This window comes from Hydra viridissima, unplaced genomic scaffold (genome assembly GCF_058129835.1).
Source record: "Hydra viridissima isolate aposymbiotic clone 2 unplaced genomic scaffold, HvirCarnegie_v1 scaffold_4, whole genome shotgun sequence".
NCBI lineage: Eukaryota > Metazoa > Cnidaria > Hydrozoa > Anthoathecata > Hydridae > Hydra > Hydra viridissima.
The window spans coordinates 10,621,518-10,642,591 of NW_028324303.1; the positions used below are offsets into that span (position 1 = coordinate 10,621,518).

Sequence of the window (21,074 nt, forward strand, 5' to 3'; positions counted from 1 at the left end):
AATAAGTTATATAGTAATAGTAAAGTTTTGTTACGCATCAGCAAAATGATAATGGCGGTCTGTTTTTTTTTTTCAAGTTTGGTTTCAAGATTGGTCTGGAGCAGACTTGAAAAAATGACTTGAAAATTCAAAAATTCTCGTTTTTCAAGTCTGACTTCAGTTCAAGTTCGCTTCTTGCATTCCGTTCAAGTCAGACTTGAGATTTGAAGTCTGACTTGAAATTTCAAGTTGGGTTCTTGCATTCGGAAGGAATTTTTGCTCTCTCAAGTCTGGTTTGAAGTCAGACTTGAAAAAGGTCTATTTTTAGCGGTTTTCAAGTCTGACTTGAGTTGAAGTTCGCTTTGTGCATTCGCTCAAGTCGCACTTTAGGTTTGAAGTTCGACTTCAAATTTGAAGTTCGGTTCTTGCATTCCACCCTAAGTTTGTGTTTCTAAGAGTTGCACTGTTGCTAACTCACACACACACACACACAATTTTTTCTTTATCTGAGTTTTAACAATATATATTAACAGTATATATTAACAGTATATGCCTTTTTTTTAACAACTATAAACAAAATAACCTTTTCTGTAAACTCTGGAATCAATACAAAATATTGAAAATAAAAAATTTCAAATAAATTTTGGAGGCCAACCTTACTTATGCGATAAGACAGCACTGCTTGTGAATAACAATTGTTTAAAAAGTTCGTCGCTATTTTATTAAAAATAACGGCTTTTCGTAATTTTTAAGGCTGCCGTGTTTTTTTAAGTCTTCGTTTTTACAAACTAGCCACTAGGTCTATAACCACTAGGTCTATAACCACTAGGTCTATAACCACTAGAACCAAATAATATTTTGCATCCATCCAAATAATGTTATTATCTAGCATTTTTCTGCAAATTCTTGTTTCTCGCTTTCAAGTTTCTCGATTTTAAAGAAGCTATTACAGCTTTAAAAGTTAATTTCAAAAGTTTTTACATCCAAATAAATTAAAAAGAAATACTTTTGCTACTTATTTTAAATTAGAGAATTGGATAAATGGTTCGTAGATTTTAAGTTACATATTTATTTTTGCTTAGAAATTTACTCAGAAACTAGTTGCTGAAAGCATGTCAAATAGATAATAAGACTGAATAAACTTGCTAAATACGAACATTTTTAATTTGAAGAATCAGAGAACGTCACATTTGATTTGGCAGTCACATTTAAATCTAAATTTAATTTATCTTTATATTCATTATTAAGGCGTAAAACGAGTATTGAGAAACAAATGTAAATAATTCATGCTTACAAGTTTGAATCTTTAATGACTCGCCTTATTTGTAAACCACATTAATGATAGTTTTGCTAAACTTATTTAAAAGATGTATTCTGTACAAAAGTTAAAGGAGAAATTCGAAAGAAAAATTGGGAAAGAATTTTACCATAGTAATAATAAATACTTGGAAAAAGAAAACATTCTTACCGATCTTTCTAACATACCGTGGTTTACAGAGGAAAAAATTTCTGTTGATCCACTTTTTAATCGTTTTAAAGAAGAAAGCAAAGAAAAAAACGCTGAATTAAAGTCTGCGATTTCTACGCCGAGGTCATACACCGAAAACTTTTATAATATCAATACAGACATTCCAGTTGAGTCCGTTCGTAAACTTTCCAGACCAAGATTGTATGGAAATCAGCCGATTCCGTATCTTCAAAATAAAGAACTAGTTTTGCGTTCAAAGTTTGCAAAAGAAAAGTTAAAAAACTGCAATTTTTATAAAGATTTTCCAGTAGATTATTGGAGACAACATAAACAAAACGGAACTTTCTCAAGTTTTAAGCAAGAGAGCACTCTGAAAAAAAAAAGTTATGGTGAACAACAGGATTGGTGTTTCACTAGAGGAAATGGTTTTTTAAACCAAGTGGTTCCAGATCCCGGATTGGATGCTGAAGCCCAAGATAGTAATTTGTCTGACATAAATACTGATCGTATAAACTTTTCTATAAATTCGGGATTCAATACAAAAAATCCACTCTATTATTTAACTGAAGCATTTAAAGAGAAAACTTTGGACAAAAGTAAACAACACTCAGCGCAAATAATATCAAATAACTTAAAGGAAGCACGACCAAAGTCTTTAAATCTGTATAAAGAAATGAGAAATGAAAAACCATACGATATGCAAGAAACAAAAAACTATCGAAGTTACTTAGTGAATGAAAGTTACATGACTTATATGCCAAACGATTATGTGACATCAAAACTTGATTATGTAGAGAATAAACTCCCATCAAAAGACGCATATTTCTCAAATATGAACTCCGATGAAAATCAAGAGGAACACGATAATCCAAAAGAGAAAAAAGAAAGGTTTTCTATAGAAGAGCCTACTCGATCTTTAAAAAGTAGAAACATTCGGAACACTTTGTGGAGAGCGGAAGATCAAATAGTAACCGTTTTAGAAAAATAATACTTGTAGAATTTTTTTTCAAAATTAAAAATTACTTGTAATAAATCATTAAAAATATTTTGAGATAAAACACGTGCGTTTCAAACATTTCAAATATTTGGTTTTGTTAAGATATTTCCGAGTCGAAATGATGGTTTTTTTTTTTTTTAGGATGAAGAAACTCTCGAATATCAGCAAATGCTTCAAGGTAAACTTGATGAAAACTTTTTGCTTGATGCAGACAACTATGAGTATTTTAGATTGATCAATTTAAAGTTAAAAGCTGCAACGCGCCGGTCGAATGCTCTTATGAAGAAAAGAATGGTAATCGTAATTACATTTGAGATCCTTTTTTAATGTAAGTTTAACAATCATAAAAATTATCAAAGTGAAAATACTATTTCAGGAAATTGATGCGCAGCTTTTTGTTGCTGAAAGAGAGCGGTTAAATTTACAGAACATTCTAAAGATGGCGGTATTGCGAAAACACTCAGCTGCAAAAGATGCAGGAAGTTCTTCAAGGCTGTATCGGCAAAATGTGAACTATTATAAATAATAAATTTGTGATTATTTTTTAATTGACTTAATCGGGAACTTTGTTGATTTCGTGCTCAGGCGTCGGTTTTAGTATTGATTTTCAGACTATCTGATTGCTGTTATTTTAAGGAGAATGTTCTAGGGACGAGGTTGAAATCAACCATTTAAAAATTCTACGTGTACTTCTCTTTTCAATTATAACTCCCGTGAGTTTAAATCTAAAACAATTATACATTTAAGACAAAAAAGAATCGATGATCAGATAGTAATAACATCAAAAATTGCAACAATACAAAATCAGGACAGAAAAACGTACTTTAAAAGATATTTGAAAGAGGTCTCTAGATTGCATCTTTAAGACCTCTTTATCAAAGCTAAATTTTCACGTTTTTGTTTATTAACAATTCAACACTAATAAGAGAAAATTAATAATAAACCTTTATCACTAATTTTTTTTTTAAGAATATGATGTTAATAATATAAGAGATTTTTATGTAAGAAAAGTGTGTGAAGAATAATAAAGCTTAGAGTATGTTTCTAATATTCTTAACATTATGCAAAATGTTTAGAGCTCTAAACATTTTTCATAATGTTAAGAATATTAGAATAATAGTGAACACACACCTTAATGCCCGTCATACGTATATTTTGAAAATAGAAAAAGTTTTACTACCACAATACATGTCAACATCTAAAGAGAAATACATTATTACAATGATTCATTATTTGTTGGAAAAGAAGACAACACTGAACTATAGGGCAAAGTGCCCAATTAATGGCCATAAATTTCTTATTGATAGCCGTGAAGAATGCCTTAATCTAACGGAGCTTTTATTTTTTCACTGTTACATTGGTGACAAACGGCTTTACCTAAAAAAAGTCCTAGTTAGTACTAAAATATGCTTCATTCAGAGAAAAATGTATTTAAACAGAGATTTCAATTTCGTACCAATTAATGGCCGGGTAGACCAAATAGTAGCCAGCAAATTGAGAAATGGTACCTATTATGAGCCACCTACATAACCTATAACTGACATATCTAAGAATGCTTATATATCAAAAAGTATTATTTTATCAGATGATTATAGCCTAATAATGAACTAGGAACTACTAGATACTAAGAAAAAAATTTTTTAGTAAAAAGAGTATAGTAAAATATACTCTGTTTTGCTAAAAAATATTTTTTTCTTGGTTTATAGCAGTACTTTAACGGAGTGTTTATTTGTTATTCAAATTTAGCTAGTGTATCAAATAGGAAATAAAAAAAATCAGTTGAGAAATTTTTTAATTGCTATTAATCTCTTGAACTAAATTAGCTTTTTTAGATAAATTTTGTGTCTCTTTCTTCTGTTGTTCTTTTTCTTTTTTAATCTTTTTTCTTCAGTTGCTTTGACTTTATTTTTTTTCTTTTCCTCATTATTCAATTTCGATTGCATAGCTTCTTGTGAAGTTAATACAAAATATTTTTGAACCTTTCTTCGATTTTCTTTTGACTTGATAGTATATATCTTTGGATAAGGCAAAATATCATTGTCACTATCATTAGCAGAACCCTTTGTACAAGACTGAATTGGTGTCAGAATAGGCTGAACAATAGCTTCATTTGGCATCTGATTATAATGAGAGGGGGTTTCATTGGTCAAATAACAAGGCTGGCCTGTGATTTCATTTGGCATAGAATTTGACTGAACAATGGTTTCGTTTAGAATTGGAATAGGAAGATCTGTGTTTTCATTTGACACTGGAATATCTATGTCAAAAACATCCTTTATGCATGAACTCTTTTTCAGTTTGAATTCTTTATATACTTTATACAAAGGATCTGGAATGTCATAACAATTCTGGATACAGAAGTTGAAAGTTGTAAACTGCTCATGTGTTAAATAAGTATCCCAAACCAAAGAAGCAGTATTATTGTAAAGGTTTACCAAATCAGTGTTATATGTTTTTTTATATTCAGACGTATTTTCAGATTTGTTTGCGCTTGATTCTATTTCAAAATCAACTCCCACTTCTATTAAACTTTCTGATGTTGTTATTCTAGTGTCAGTTTTGATAGGTTGCAAACTTGATTCAAGCAGATCATTTTCATCAAGCAGTTGTTGTATGGAATAGACAGAATTAGGCAAGTAAGCTGTGCTTGGAATAGCACAGCTTACTTGCCTAATTCTGTCTATTCCATACAACAACTTACTTGCCTAATTCTGAAATAATGTTATCAGCTGTGAGGGCTTGATCCCAGGCTTTCTTGAAAAGACCACAAAAATTAGGCTTGTCAACAGTAACTCCAGGATATTCATTTATCAATTCATGACAGATTTGATTGTAATATGTTTTAAGAGGACCAAATACTGTTCGATCTAGAGGCTGGAGCCAATGCGAACAATGTGCTGGCATTTCCACAATATGAATATTATTTTCAATTGCAACAGACAATAATTCAACTGAGTTATGAGAATCGTGACCATCAACTATGAGAACTTGTGGCCTATCTCTGCCTATGTTAGGCAAGAAAGTATTGGTGAACCAAAGATAAGCAATCCCTTGCTTTGTCCAACCTGTCTCACTAAAACTCCAATTTGAGCCTGAAGGTGCATCTGTAGTATTAAAAGATTGAAGAGACCTAATCGTTTTACCTTTTGCTATTAAATGTGGAGGCACTAAATCACCTGCAGCATTTATAGCAGCAATAATGGTTATGGTTTCACGTTTTCCTGTAGTACGAGATTGAAGGTGTTTTGTACCTCTTTTTGCAACTATTTTTGGAGGTTTAAAGTCCATCTGTAACCCGGACTCATCCATATTCCAAATCAAAGATGGCTTTAAAAGTGCATGAGTCTCCTGCAAAACTTCATGAAGTGAATAGAAATATTTTGCTACTTTTGGAACAGACATGCATTGATGGCGAACTGATGAAGTACCTTCAGGCTTTCGCAAAACTAAATTTTTATGTCGCTTATTGAATGAGCGCCACCATTTTTCTGAAGGAGTTGAATGTTTAAACTTTAAATTGTGTTTCATGGCTAAATCAGAAGCATATTTTTTAAATTGTCTTTTTCCAAATCCAAATCCAAGTGTAGCCCTTGTTGCTGCATATTCAACTAACTTGTTCTCTAAATTGCTAGATAATATTGGACTAGGTCCAGGTCTAACACCAAGAACTGAATCTCCTCTAAAATATTTACCAAGAGTTGACCGGGGAACATTGAATTGTAATGCAGCTTCTCGTTGTGACATTAAACTATTTTCAACAGCTGTAATTGCATTTTTCATATCAACACTAGACCACTGAAATCTCTTAATCTTTGTCACTTTCTGGGTAAACTTTGAGTTAAAACTAGAGGCAGTTTTATTTTTTATTTTCTTGTTCCTTTTTGTGCTTTCCATGATTAAAATCAACTTAAAGAAATAACATACAACCTTTAAAATATAGCATAAGACTTAAAAATGATTATATATATATATATATATATATATATATATATATATATATATATATATATATATATATATATATACATATATATATAAAGTATATAAAGTATATACATGTATTGTATAGATAAGTTACTATTTTATATATTTACTAGCTATATACTAAATTAATGTTACATCAGCACTTGCCTATATCTTATGTTTATATAAATAGCTGATGCATTTGAAATAAATTGGAAATCAATTTTACTTTATAGTGTTTATACAGTATAAATTACACTAAGATCCTAATATTAGCCACGTTAGTACCATACAAGAGCCACGGCTCTTATTTGGTCAAACGAGTGGCTATTAATGAGACTATTTGAGATCTTTGAGCTTGGGCTACATTTATGCTTCTTCCTTTCGTGTGTTGACAAATAAAACAGTTTACATAAACATAATAAACTAACAAAACAGATCAAAATATATCATAAAGCCGTACACGAAGGAATACTTCGTTAAATGCGTCTCAAAGTTGCTTGAAAAAAACAAAAATGAGTACCGCCGGTATAAAATATTAACTTCTACTAACCTTGACAAAAATAAGATTTCTACAAAATCAAGACTAATAGAAAAATTTACAAAAGCTCAAATAAAACATAGATATATCAAAGAAACACGAAATAATATTAATCAACTAGGTAAATGTCCCGCCAAGTAAATAAATGTAACAAAAGCTGACCCAAATTTGGCTCTTAATAAGACCCGGCCATTATTAGGTCACTTTGCCCTATTCAAACTTATAGTTAGTTAAATTATAGAAATGCATAAATATAGTGTTCAATAAAAATACAAGTGTTCAATAAAAAGTGTTAAATAAAAAGGAAAAAATATAAACTTATTCATTTAATATTTAAACATAATTCAGTCAGTCTCATTATAATAATACATTAAATTGAAAAAAAAAAAACAAAACAAAAAACAAACAACACAGAACTACAAAGTGCGGCAGCGATTCGGTAACTGATTTTTGGCTAGGTTTTGTGATGTAAATAAAAGACTTCCGCAATTTGTTTTGTTGTTTAATGTTCAATGACCGTCTTAGATTTGAATAAGATTGTGAATAAAAAACATTTTAGTTAAAGGTTTTGCAATGGAAACTAAAAGAACCGAATTTTTAAATTTGGTTCACGCGGATTGCCTGCACCTGAAGTGATTCGTATTTCTGGAGTGTCTAAAACTACATTTTGCAAAGTGAAAAAACTTCACAGTGCTGAGAGAGCCAAAATAAACTCTCCAGTGAACAAAAAAGTTGATAAAAAGTTCACAGAAAAGCTTAAAAAGCATGTTGAAAAGAATCCTCCTGTATCCATCAGAAAGACAGTAAAATGTTGATGAGAGGACAGTCAGAAGAACTCTAAAAACACTGTGAAAAGTCAGTGTGGCCCAACCTTCATGTCAACTTTTGAGAGAAAGACTAAAAACTTTATGATTGGAGCAATCAAAAAAGCTCCTGAGTCAGCTAAAAAGCCATGCTTCGTCAACGGTTAAAGTTTTCTCAGATGAAAAATATTTTAGTACTGACTGTGTGATCAATAAGTGAAATGACAGATTCATGGTGCAGAAGGGTGAAAAAGCACCACCTGTGAGTCAAACCAAGCACCCTCAGTCCATCATGATGCTAGAAATCATCGCTTCTAATTGAGAGAAATGTTCACCAATCAAAGAGAAAGAAAAAGTTACCTCTGATGTGCATACTAACTTATTAAAATAATATGTGGTGCCATAGCTGGAGAACACATTGCCAGAAAACAATCATATACTTCTACAGAATAATGCACCTTGTCATGGATTCAGAAAGACTCAATGATATCTTCAGGACAATATGGCTAATTTCTGGCCCAAACACTTTTGGCCACCATCCAGCCCTGACCTGAATCCCATTAACTATAGTGTGTGGAGCGTAGTTGAGAACAAGGGTTGCAAAAAGACCCACTCAAGTTTTAAGTCACAAAATTCATCTATTACCCATGTTTGGAACTTAATGTCAAGAGAGTATATATAATCAGCACCTGCCAGTCCTTCCGTCCTCGCCTTGAGGCAGTGATCAAAAAAAAGGAAACCTAGTTGAATGTTAAGGTTGGGAAAGCATCTATCTTCAACTTTTCTTCTATTAATATTCCATGAATATGATTTTTTAGTGCTTTAAAAATTCATTTTAAAAAATGTTCTAAAAAGTTCTTGAATCGCTGCCGCACCCTGTAGTTGTGCTAACAACACAGAACTATGTATATATCAATGCTTATACCAGTTAGATTATAGAGTTGCATAAAAATAAAACTGTTAAATAGAAATATAAATGTACAAATACCAATCATAAATATTTAAAACATTAACAAGAAATACTTATTTACTTTTATCCTATAAATAAAGTAGCTGAAAAATACAAATACATATGGTTAGATTGTTAGGAGTGTCCACTAATTCAAACCACGTTTATATTAACTACACAACATAATGCTTTAATATACATTTCATGACATCTTTTGAACTGGTTAACTTTTCAGCTTAACTATTGCTCGATCTTGCATTTATAACTCTTTTTTTCCAGAAAATGATATTTTTACAGCATCTGTAAATAAAATACATAAGCAATTATAGTAAATAAAAACAACTGAAAAATATATTCAAAAATTAGCTATTATTTAAGATAAATAACAACAACCTTTAATAACAAAAAGAATTCAAAAATATAATGAAAATAATAAATAGTAATAACAGTAATACAAAGAATTTTAAAAGTATGATAAAAGCAATAAGCATCAGAAGTAATAATAGGGTCATTCCAGTAGATTTCAACAATTTTCCATCTAAGTTGTTGGCACTATGTCTCAGATTTTGCTCTTCTTTTGAAATTATGTTAATAATAATAAAATATGAACAATTTGAAAATTTCAATGCATTTGCATTATCCGTTACTAAATTATCGGCATTAAAAGATTTGCGATGGAAGCCTACTTTTTAATAAACTGTATTTTTGGCATTTTAATACGTTTATAACTTTTTTCTGTAATATAATAAATGCATATTTTTTTATTTACTAAATAAATGTAACTTAGCCTAGATAAAAAACAAGGTGCAGCTTATTTATTTGATTTCAGAAAAAAAATATCAGCACACAAAACTTGAACAATTTTCATTAAATTGAAAAAAGTACTACTTTTATGCCATTATAATTTTTTTCTGATGTATAATAAACTATGTATAATTTTAGAACTATAATCTTTGCCATAAAAGTAGAATTAAAATTTAAAAAATCTTCATTTATTGTTTAACAGAAAAAATATATACATCGTTAAAAATTGCCATTGATGGAAATCGACAAATTTTGGGCTTAATTAAAATAGTCAGTAAAATTTTCTGATACCTTGTACCAAACTAATAATGACAGCAAATAATATTCATGTATAGTATATTATTTAGCAAATAAAAGTTTTCATTTATTCAGTAACATGTTAAAATGACACCTATTAAAAGATATGAGCGTTTATATATATTTATATATATACCCAGCAAGCACACAACGTTGAAACAACGTTGAAATAACGTTGATCGACGTTGATCAACGTTATTTCAACGTTGTGTGCTTGCTGGGTATATATATATATATATATATATATATATATATATATATATATATATATATATATATATATATATATATATGTATATATATATATATATATATATATATATATATATATATATATATATATATATATATATCTGTGTGTGTGTGTGTGTGTGTGTGTGTGTGTGTGTGTGTGTGTGTGTGTGTGTGTGTGTGTGTGTGTGTAAATTAAAGTAAAATGTAGAAAACTTTAAGCCATAATTAAAGAATTTTTTTTAATAAAGTACTTAGGTTTTTGTTTTTCTTTCATAGTATGTGTTAAATTGAAGTAAAACATCTTTAAAAACATATTTAGTTTTAAATTATTATAAACACTTTAAAGACATTGTAGTCACTAAAGAAACTAGTTTATAAGCATTTGAAATTTTTACTATTAACTCTTAGTTTATAGTAAAAATTTATTATTATTCAGGCATAATGACTAACAATACGTGTTCATTAGGTGATCATTTAAATCAAGAGTGCCACAAATTATCCTATGTCTCAAAGTCAGATGTTTGTGATATAACACATGAACATAAATATTTGCTTAGCGTGAGAACAGGAATTAGTGTACAAAACTTGAAGACAATTTGCACTCATCATGAAATGGAATATTTTCGATACTATGGCAATAATTTTCGTAGCTGTTGTAATCCTCTGAATCTTCACACAAAGGTCATTAAAAAGAATTTAACCCCTATAACTCTTGTTCATCACAGCATCCACAACTCCCTAATTCCTGGCCAAAAGATATGTTGTCCCTGCTTAAGAAAGCTGAGAGCAAAAAATGATGGAATCAGTGTTGAAATAGAAAATGATCCTGATTATATAGATGATGGACATATAAAAAAAAATGTTGAAGATCTCAACATAAGTTTAACATCGTTTGGACATTCCCCTATAATTAGCAAAAAAAGAAGCTATGAACAACTTCAAAGTAGAGTCAAAGTTAAAGTTCGAAGGCTGAATGAATCAGTAAACTCTGTTAATATCATTGAAGCCAGTGATGCAGAAACAACTCTTAAAGCAGAATCATTAGACTATTTTGTTATGAAGTTAAGGGAGAAGTATGACAGAGAAGTTAACATAACTGAAAAAATAAAATTGCTGACACTTGTCCCAATACATTGGACACTTGAATTTACAATGCAAGAGTTTAACACTACACAGTATATGGTAAGAGAGGCAAGAAAACTAAGGGATGAAAAAGGCATACTTGGAGATCGAATATTGGAAAACAACAAACCAAAGAAGTTGACACCTGATGTTACTAAAACAATAAAAGAGTTTTATGAAAATAAAGAAAATTCTTGTTTACTTCCCGGCAAGAAAGACTATATTAGTGTTAATACTGATGTAGGAAAATCACATAAACAAAAAATTTTAATTCTATGCAACTTAAAGGAACTTTATGCTGCGTTCAAATTAAAATACCCAGAAATAAAGGTTGGTTTCTCCACATTTGCCAGTTTAAGGCCTAAATGGTGTGTTTTGGCAGGGTCTTCTGGTACACACAGTGTTTGCGTATGTCAGTATCATGAAAACCCAAAACTCAAACTTTGTGCTCTTGATAGTACCTTAGAGCTAAAAACCATGATGGCTATACAAGTATGCAGTGTAAATTCAGAAGAATGCATGCTCCACAAGTGTGAAAACTGTGGCGGAGTTAACGCTGTAAAGATGGAACTGGAAAGATATGCTACAAATAGTGACACTTACACTTTCAAACAATGGGTAAATGTTGACCGCAGTGAATTAACAACAATCACAGAAGATGCACATGTGTTCATTGAAAATTTAAGTCTCGATATTTGGAAACTATCCATTCATGAATTTGTCAGGCATAGACAAGCTGCATACCTTAGAAATCTGAAGGATTCTCTACCGCAAAATGAAATTCTGGTTATAGGTGACTTTGCCGAAAATTATACATGTATTGTTCAAAATTCCATACAAGCAGCATACTTCTCAGCCACTCAAGTGACATTACATCCATTTGCTGCCTACTACAACACAACCAATGGCTTAACATCAAAATGTTACTGCATACTGTCAAACTCCATGGATCATAACCATGTTGCAGTTCACTCATTCCTTAAAGAACTTTTACCAAAATTCAAATCATTGGTTTCAGAATTGAAACACATTCATTATTTCAGTGATGGATCAGCTGCACAATACAAAAATCGGTGAGTAATCTATACCTGTAATAATAGGCTTATTAACAACCTTTGTAAAGCTGTACAGCATACATTTCTACGATTTTAGATACAACTTAGTGAATCTTGCAAACCACAAACACGATTTTGGTGTAGAAGCCTCCTGGAATTTTTTTGCCACAAGCCACGGCAAAAATGTATGTGACGGTATTGGAGGTACTGTGAAACGAGTGTTGTCTAAGTTATCACTCCAGGGACACCTTCTTAACAATGCTGAAAGATTTATGAACTGTTGTATTGACAAGATTAAAGGAATAGAGTAAGTACTTTACACTCACTAACTGTATTTTATTTTGAATCAATAACATTGTTACAATTCAACTTCAAACATATCATGAATATTTGTTCAAATACAAAAATAAAATAATAATAAAATTGAAATAGAAAAATAAATGATAAAAAAAAAATAATTAAAAAATGGTAATGAATGAAAAAGTATGAAAAATAATTAGTAAAAATGATATAGTAATGAATAAATATGATTTTTAATTTTAGATTCATCTATGTAGATAAGTTAGCTGTTTCTCAATGCCAATCATTTCTACAGACTCGATACCAAAAGATGACTGATCCAATAAGAGGAACCCGATCTTTCCATGCCTTTCGAATAACAGATAATGGTCTTGCTGCTTATACTCTCTGTTTGCATATCAATGGAACGCTTGTTATTCCAGTTAAAGAAAGCTTATTTAATAAAAAAAAGTAAATATAATTTTAATTAAAAGAAATAATAGCAATAACAATAAACAGGAAGCATACATTTTTGTGATTTATTCCTTTTTTGAAATTTCAGAAAAATCAAAGTATGTGAAAATATACAATCCACTTCTGTATCCAACACATTGACTGACATCAGGTGAGGCAATATATATTCCGATAAAATATGAGAAATAAATTATTAGTAAACTATTTATAATTGTCAATAACCATCATAACTATGATTAGTTTAGTTGATGATCAATTTTTTAACAATGATGTGCAATATATTAAATTATGAATTTAATCAGATATTCAGTCATTACTTAACATGTACAGCCTATTTTTATTTAATAATCTAAGACATTCATAATTTTATGTTGAAGAAGATTAGTTTACTGTCTAATCTTTATTTTTATATATAAATTTACTTTTCAGCATGATTCCTGTTATGGGAACCTGTGACATGAGTTTAAGAAATTCTGGGGAAGCCGAAATTGTACCCTAAAAGCACAAATAAAAGACAATTTTATATTTTTTGATTTGAAATAATGTATGGATGGCATCATTACTTTTGTATTGTTGAATAAAAATGTTTTATTGTAATATCAGTTTATGTAAAAATATTTCTAAAAATTAGTTATGGCGGAGATTAGTGTGCTAAATTATAAGATTATGTCATAATATATAATGGCCTGTCATTTTAACATGTTACTGAATAAATGAAAACTTTTATTTGCTAAATAATATACTATACATGAATATTATTTGCTGTCATTATTAGTTTGGTACAAGGTATCAGAAAATTTTACTGACTATTTTAATTAAGCCCAAAATTTGTCGATTTCCATCAATGGCAATTTTTAACGATGTATATATTTTTTCTGTTAAACAATAAATGAAGATTTTTTAAATTTTAATTCTACTTTTATGGCAAAGATTATAGTTCTAAAATTATACATAGTTTATTATACATCAGAAAAAAATTATAATGGCATAAAAGTAGTACTTTTTTCAATTTAATGAAAATTGTTCAAGTTTTGTGTGCTGATATTTTTTTTCTGAAATCAAATAAATAAGCTGCACCTTGTTTTTTATCTAGGCTAAGTTACATTTATTTAGTAAATAAAAAAATATGCATTTATTATATTACAGAAAAAAGTTATAAACGTATTAAAATGCCAAAAATACAGTTTATTAAAAAGTAGGCTTCCATCGCAAATCTTTTAATGCCGATAATTTAGTAACGGATAATGCAAATGCATTGAAATTTTCAAATTGTTCATATTTTATTATTATTAACATAATTTCAAAAGAAGAGCAAAATCTGAGACATAGTGCCACCAACCTTTTGTTGAATTCTACTGGAATGACCCAATAACAAAAATAAGTACTAAAATAATTTTAACAATATAAACAAATTTTTTTAAAATATTAAAAAAAAACTGATTTTGAAAAAGAATTTTAATTCAAATAGTGAGAAAAAGTTGCTTTTTTATATCGGTAATGATTTATAAAAGTTTAAATAAGGTTGGTTATGATATAAAGGCCCCCCCCCCCCTCTAGCTTACAAGAAATTATTTTTCTCATCAATTTACTTGCAAATTAAAAATACTGTGCTCTTCAACTATGGCATTCAAATTAATTCAAGACCAAAGGGGAGCATCAAAACATGTTCCTTTTCTGTTATTCTTTTACAACTTGATTAGGAGATCATAATGCAAAATTTTTGAGATAGCCGTTTTTGACACTCAAAACAAGTCACAAATTAACCCCTCCCTCTCCCCTATGCAAAAAACATTAATAGATGGCAGGTATCTTTGATGGAAGTAAGAGAAGAATATGGAAGACAATTCTTTAAGAACTTTTGAAGATTTTTAGAAAAACTTAAGAAATCTATCGAGCAAGAATTCTTTTGGTTAAAATACTCATGAGAAAACTATAAATAACACTGTGTAGCACCATATTTGATCCCTGAGTGCGCCAAGAGGAGGGATGGATACTTGTTTCCGTTGTGCAGAAGCACAGCTTTAAGGCTTCTGGAAGAGCTGTCAATGAAGAGTCGCCATTCATCTGGATTACATGCAATTCCAATAGCCTCAAACAAGCTTGATACATCATTGCAGTAGCAAAACAGATCTTGCTTCGTAAAGAAGCGTGAGAACTGCTGGTGACGTTTTCTTTGGCTTGTTACTTGTACACTTTCATCCAACATATCGTACTCCTTCAGCCTTAAAATTAATAGTTCAACATTTGACTTTGTGAAGCGAAGATCTTTGATAAGGTCATTGAATTCTTCCTGGTTTGGATTGTGAGCATTTCTGCCAACCACCAAGCCATTAAGATCATAACCTCTTCTTCAATACCTTAATGTCTCTTGAACTACTCCTTTCTTCTTCTGATAGTTCAATCCTTGCTGAAGTTGCAGGTGCCGGAAGATCTGCACTGTGTGGTACTGGTGCAATAGAAGATGAAACATCTGGATGAGAAATAGATGGTACATTTCTTCCAGTTCTGCGTTTGGAAAGATCCACCATACAAAAATAGCAGTTGGTTATGTGAATTTTTCGTTTTGACTAATAAATGGCTAATTTTTCCTCTCTGAGCCCTGGAAAAGAACGAATATAACTACTATGACTTGCCGATTCTGGCGCATTGATATATTTTTGTATGCATTGATATATTTTTTGTATGCAATATCGATTCTGGCGCATTAACATTTTTTAATACTTAATGAATTCAAGATGGCGTCATGTTTTACTATTCTGGCGCATTGATATTTTTGTATGTCATATCTATTCTGGCGCATTGACAGTTTCTATACTTAATGAAATTCAAGATGACTTACCTTTTTTGTGTCCTCGTGTTCTGGACCAAAGAGTTGATCATAGTTCATAAATGTAAAGCACGGTTTTAGTATGTAGTGTCTAATAGCCAAGGTGTGAATTCCGTCTTGCAAGATGTGTCTTTTATCGTCATTAGCGCTGAGAGCGACTTTGTTGATCTCTTCGGTGTAAATGTTATGCTGATGTGATCGGATAACGTTCATGGTTGCAAGCTTTTCATTTCCACTGAATAAGCAGTCTTTATAATCTTGATGAGTAATGTGTTTATCAACGACTTTCTTTTTAACCCCTTTGCATTTTTTGTGTTCATCTTTAGCGATCTTGTAAGAGTAGAGCTTAGGACGAAGTCCGACAAACTCTTTAATTATTTTTCCACCAGCCTCGTCTTTGAACATGCCGATAATCTTATTATTTAACCCTGCTTTAAACCCAACGTTTTCAATAGCAGGATGGTCTTTAGAAAAGTTGCTCGTGTCAAATTTGGTTTCAAGATCGCCAGAAATGTCTTGATAAAAATCATCCGTTTCGATTTCATAGATGAGCGAGTCAGTATCGGTCATGAGTAATTTTGCTCGATCTCCGTATTTAGGCTTGATATAGTCGTAATGGAAATCAAACATGAGTGTTTTGCTTATGTCTAGAACGCTCAGTCCTAAGTAAACAGGCTTGTTGTAAAAGAGTTTTGTTCTTTTCATATGAACCGCAGTAAGGTTTTCATCAAAAATGGTATTTCTATCATAATAAGACTTTCTTGACAATTTTAAGATTTCTTTTTTAGTGGTGACCAGTTTAATATCAACATGCTTTCGAATATTCTCCATGGTTTTTCCAAAGACAGAGTTATTCATGAGTTTAAAAAATTCTTTTTCAAACTCGTTTTTAGCTTTTGCTCTTAATCCAGTGTTGAGATCGATGTATTGTTTCATGAAAGGTTCTTCTTCAAAGGTAACACCTCGATGAATTTTGGTAATGATCAATCCAAGTCGTTCATAGAGTTTTAGGTTTTCATGATGAATGACGTATTTTTCTTTGTTGTTTAAATTGGGAACGAGCTTGTCGACTTTATTAATTTTTAGTCTTTCAGGAGCTAAAGGATAGTCGTTGTGTAAATCATGTAGACTTTTAGGATAGGTTAAATCAACTTCGAGAATACAAGGCATGGATTTCCAATTTAAAAGTTCATCTTCAGTCATCCATCTGAACCTTCCAACTGGAAGAGGCTTACACATAGCCCATCCATATAAATTATTTGCGTCTAAATACTGAATGAATTTCGATGGTTGTGAAGGATCATAATCACTCATGTATTTGTTATTAGCAGTTCCATGTCGTTTGCTGATCATGCAAATTCCACCGCGTATCCCTTTTTCTATCATATTAAGCATATCAATATCAGACAGAAGCTCTAACCGAATTCCAGTGAGTTTTAACATGGCATCCCAAGCCAAACCAGGTGAGGTGTAATACCAAGAAGGGTCAAGCTTGTAATAGTTACGGCACACGTCTCTGAAATTTTCAAAGATATCAGCAAGTATCAGAACGTCTGACTTGTTGTACAGTTCTTGATAATCTTTAAACGTTTTACATCCAAATACATTCCAAACGTTTTGCGCATGTGCATAGTCTTCACAGCTTATCCCCTCATCATTCAGTTTAGAATAAAAAGCTTTAATAGGAGGTAATTGCGTTTCAGAGAACTTTTCAATCGAGTCCACCCAGTCATAAGGGTAAACTCCTTTTTTTCTTAATAAATCAAACTTTTCTCCATAGTAATATTGAGCAACGTTTTTGCATTGATTGTTGTTTAGATTTTTAGCTAGATCTTCTAATTTACCAGCCATGAACCTGTAGCTGTCAATAAACCTTAATTCTTTCCATACTTCACGAAGTTTACCCTTCTTATCAGTAAATTCTCTCACTTTGATGCTTTTTGTGAAGCTGATATATTTTTCTTCATTGTTGGGTATGCATTTTAATTTTCCACCTAATTTCTTGATAAACAAATGACTGTCATAGCCAGACAAATTATGTAAAATAATAGGAATGAATTTTGGAAGTTTATAATTCAAGTTGCATTTGTTATGAGCAGCACCACGGTACTTTCCAGTCAAATGACAGTGATCCCATACTTTATCACTGTTAAGATCATCTTCGCAAATATGACACAGGGTTGCAACCTCAAAATTCTTTTTATCCTCATCCGTTACCACTTTCTTTTTTACTATATCAATCTTGTCAAGAATCTTTATAAGATCAGCTTCAAGCATGGTTATAAACTTTTGAGCTACATCATCCTCTCCGCTTTTAGCTGTATACATGACAGGTTCTCCTTTGTAAAGGCTATCGTCAAAGCATTTGATATAATAGCAGAAGGAGCTTGGAACATGCTTTTGGTATTGTTTGGTGTACGACTCTTTAGAATTCGGTGTGCAAGTGTTAAGAGGTTTGATGAAACTTTCAAAGTCAGCATAGACAACGTATGGGACTTTCATACTCCTTTGATAGTTTTTAAAATGAACTGTCGTTCCTTCTTTAGGAAGTTCGATTCTTACTGCATCGTTGTCATAACAATAAGGTTGATGCTGTTGAAGCTTTTCTTCCTGGTCATAACCTTGTAAGCAATTTCTGCAATAATACATTTTGTGCTGATGATTTGATGTTTGTGTAGACAATAACCGACTCATACTTTTAATGAGACAGTAATGGTCAGTGTCTTCGTTTGAAATATGCAACAAATCAACACAGTGATTTCGATCTACAAAGTCAGATATTTGCAAAGGATAAAGTTTTTTATTTTCATACCCAAAGACGTTAATGCTAATCGTTGGGTTATTCTTTTCAAACTTGTTGATTTTATTAAGCTTAACAGGAAACTCTATTCCTTCCCAATTCAGCTCTTCTGATTTTAAAATAAGATCATTGTCGATTCTTTCGTTGTCTCTATTTTTTAAATTCAACGCTCTAGTGACTGACCATTTAAAGCATTGATCGTCCTTGTTTTCCATGTTGATGATTGCCTTTTTGTCTTTCAGCTCTTTAGGCAGCTCCATATAGGAAGAACCGCTGATAGGCTCATAATCAGTAAAGTTAATGTCCATCCTTAAAATCTTAGAAAGGATACTATTAGATCCTAAAGCATTGTATTTAACACTATTTTCCAAGACTTTTCCTTCCATCTCACCCATGAGCTCTCTTACATCTGTAGTTGTTAGAACAATCTCTGATCTTGATGAAAAGCTTGCTTCCCGAGTCACTTCTTCACCAGTCATCATGCTTACAGATTTCATTTCACACGTTAAAATAATTCTTACTTTTGTATTCCTTTCTCCTTCCATGGTTTGAATGGCAGACTCTCTTACCAAATTAAAAAAGGATGCAATGTCTTGATATTGAGAAGAAGGCTCGTAAGAAAATTGTCTTACAGAACTCTCTGCCGAATGTTCAGTCATTTTAAACTTTACTTTAATTGGTTTTACCACAGGTTGTTTTACAGCAGGTTGTTTATACTCTGTTTTTGATACAAGCGATTTGATAGACTTTATCTTTTCATCGATTTTGTTCACTGCTTTGCTTACCTGATTCTTGACTACTTCAGGAACGTAAGGCTCCACCCATTCTTTAACATCATTTAACTTAGTTTTAACATAGGACGCCACACTTTTTGTAGTTGCCTTCAGACTTGAAAAAAATGAAGGTCTAGGTGGAATGACTGGTTTTGGTGTTATAGCAGGTGTTAAATCTGAAACAGGTTCGTCAAGGATAGGTCTTTGCAAATGAATTGGTTTTGGAGCAATAGGAGGCTTTCGCACAACAGGTTTTGGAGCAATAGGAGGCTTTTGCACTGCGGAAGGAACAATCCTTACTTTTGTTGGCTTTATTGAAACTTTTGTAGGTTTTATAGAAACTTTTTCAGCTGGCCGAACAAACCTAACCACAGTAGGTCTACGAAAAGCAGCAGGAGCAGAGACAACTCTAGGAGGTTGTAAAACCATTATAAGTTCTTCTTTTCTCATTTTAGAGTATCCTCTTATTTTTTGCTCTTTAGCAATTTCTTTTAATTCTTTCACCGTTTTGTTTTCCATTTTATTAACACAAGATTTTTTATTTAAGCCATTTTCAATTTTTAAATTTGATATATATCAAATTTAAAAATTTCTACCTCCAGAAATCTCATATTTGTAACCATCTATCACTTTTCCATTTCTGCATTCAAAGTACTGCCAGCTATGTCCTGTCTTTTTATGAGTCTCGTAAGCAGACTTGTACTCAGTCACCTCACCAGTATCCACATGAGTTATTTTTAAATGTAAAGGATTATTTCTAATTAAACCAAGTCTAGCATATTTTGGATCAAGAGGTTTCTTTTCTTTTTTCTCATGTATTCTAGGTCTGCCAACAGGTTTCTTGTCTTTCGAGTTTTCCAAAATGACATCTTTATCAATCAGATTGTTTTCAATTGCAAGCATCATGAGAGACATTTTATTGTCTGACGTTTTGGAAACACCGTTTTCTTTTAACAAATTTTTCAAAAGTTTTCTTGTATATTTCATCTTTTTTATTTGTAAAGATTTTTTTTAAATCAAATTCGATTTTTTTAAATTTATGTCATTGATGAAAATTATTCTAAAGTTTTTATATACAATATCATTAGGATCAAGTGAATGATTTAAAATTGCGCTTTTTAGATTTCCAGAAATCTTTTTCTTCTCCTCGAAATCACAATCCAAACCAAGCACATAATTGTCAATCATTCTTAGTTTTTCTTTTTTAGGCAAGACTTTCCAAGTACTGAGATGCTCTTTGATTTTCTTTTCCATTCGTGAATATTCTGTCTCACCACTCCATACAAGTAGGTAAAGCTTGTCTCTCTCTTCATCACTGTACTCTTTTGGAATATTAAAATCTCCGTTTTCAGTGATGTAAACAGATTCGCGAAACACACCTGCTCTTTCAAATGCAAGAAGCTCAAGATGTCTTTTTTTATTTATATCAGTCTCTTTGATACTACATTCTAGAAAAAATGGAAAAAACTGTTTCATTTTATTCTTCTTTTAACAGATTTAAATCCTTTTTCGGTCTACCCACAGGTCGATCTTCCTTCACGTCTTTAATCAATATGTTTTTATCAATCAAGTTGTTTTCAATCGCAAGCATTAATAATGACATTTTATTGTTTGACGTTTTGGAAATTCCGTTTTCTTTCAGTAATTTTTTCAAATCCTTTTTCGTATACTTCATTTTTATTTTAAAAAAATATTATTTTGAAAACATT

The 21,074-nt window shown here is 31.1% G+C and overlaps 3 protein-coding genes across 4 annotated transcripts; 2 read left to right on the forward strand and 1 right to left on the reverse strand.

Annotated features, from left to right (window-relative positions):
- Window positions 1-1,304: 1,304 nt before the first annotated feature.
- Window positions 1,305-3,008, forward strand: LOC149889856 (uncharacterized). The gene is made up of 3 exons (XM_090086542.1): window positions 1,305-2,414; window positions 2,586-2,738; window positions 2,821-3,008. Exons 1-3 carry the CDS (start codon window positions 1,347-1,349, stop codon window positions 2,968-2,970), a joined length of 1,371 nt encoding a protein of 456 aa, XP_089942668.1. The 5' UTR covers window positions 1,305-1,346; the 3' UTR covers window positions 2,971-3,008.
- Window positions 3,009-3,726: 718 nt separating this feature from the next.
- On the reverse strand, window positions 3,727-6,364 carry LOC149889857 (uncharacterized). The gene is made up of 2 exons (XM_090086396.1): window positions 5,146-6,364; window positions 3,727-5,105 (listed from the first exon to the last, which is right to left on the reverse strand). The coding sequence occupies exons 1-2, from the start codon at window positions 6,336-6,338 to the stop codon at window positions 4,259-4,261; spliced, it is 2,040 nt and encodes a 679-aa protein (XP_089942522.1). The 5' UTR covers window positions 6,339-6,364; the 3' UTR covers window positions 3,727-4,258.
- Window positions 6,365-7,433: 1,069 nt separating this feature from the next.
- On the forward strand, window positions 7,434-13,718 carry LOC145182111 (uncharacterized). 2 transcript variants are annotated; one of them, XM_090085586.1, is made up of 6 exons: window positions 7,434-8,507; window positions 10,502-12,230; window positions 12,310-12,519; window positions 12,756-12,962; window positions 13,054-13,116; window positions 13,395-13,718. In XM_090085586.1, exons 2-6 carry the CDS (start codon window positions 10,648-10,650, stop codon window positions 13,462-13,464), a joined length of 2,133 nt encoding a protein of 710 aa, XP_089941712.1. In that variant the 5' UTR covers window positions 7,434-8,507; window positions 10,502-10,647; the 3' UTR covers window positions 13,465-13,718. The 2 variants fall into 2 exon arrangements, with proteins under 2 accessions (XP_089941712.1, XP_079913499.2); XM_080057373.2 differs by lacking the exon at window positions 7,434-8,507 and having other exon boundaries at window positions 10,181-12,230.
- Window positions 13,719-21,074: the final 7,356 nt, after the last annotated feature.

What these genes read in the sequence shown, in the direction of transcription:
- LOC149889856 (XM_090086542.1), top strand. Translation starts at nt 1,347, where the DNA reads ATGTATTCTGTACAAAAGTTAAAGGAGAAATTCGAAAGAAAAATTGGG. An exon ending in GGAGAGCGGAAGATCAAATA is followed by an intron (nt 2,415 to 2,585) that starts GTAACCGTTTTA and finishes TTTTTTTTTTAG; the next exon opens with GATGAAGAAACTCTCGAATA. An exon ending in CTCTTATGAAGAAAAGAATG is followed by an intron (nt 2,739 to 2,820) that starts GTAATCGTAATT and finishes ATACTATTTCAG; the next exon opens with GAAATTGATGCGCAGCTTTT.
- LOC145182111 (XM_080057373.2), top strand. Translation starts at nt 10,477, where the DNA reads ATGACTAACAATACGTGTTCATTAGGTGATCATTTAAATCAAGAGTGC. An exon ending in GACAAGATTAAAGGAATAGA is followed by an intron (nt 12,520 to 12,755) that starts GTAAGTACTTTA and finishes TTTTAATTTTAG; the next exon opens with ATTCATCTATGTAGATAAGT. An exon ending in AGCTTATTTAATAAAAAAAA is followed by an intron (nt 12,963 to 13,053) that starts GTAAATATAATT and finishes TTGAAATTTCAG; the next exon opens with AAAAATCAAAGTATGTGAAA.
- LOC149889857 (XM_090086396.1), bottom strand. Translation starts at nt 6,338, where the DNA reads ATGGAAAGCACAAAAAGGAACAAGAAAATAAAAAATAAAACTGCCTCT. An exon ending in ATTATTTCAGAATTAGGCAA is followed by an intron (nt 5,106 to 5,145) that starts GTAAGTTGTTGT and finishes TAGGCAAGTAAG; the next exon opens with CTGTGCTATTCCAAGCACAG.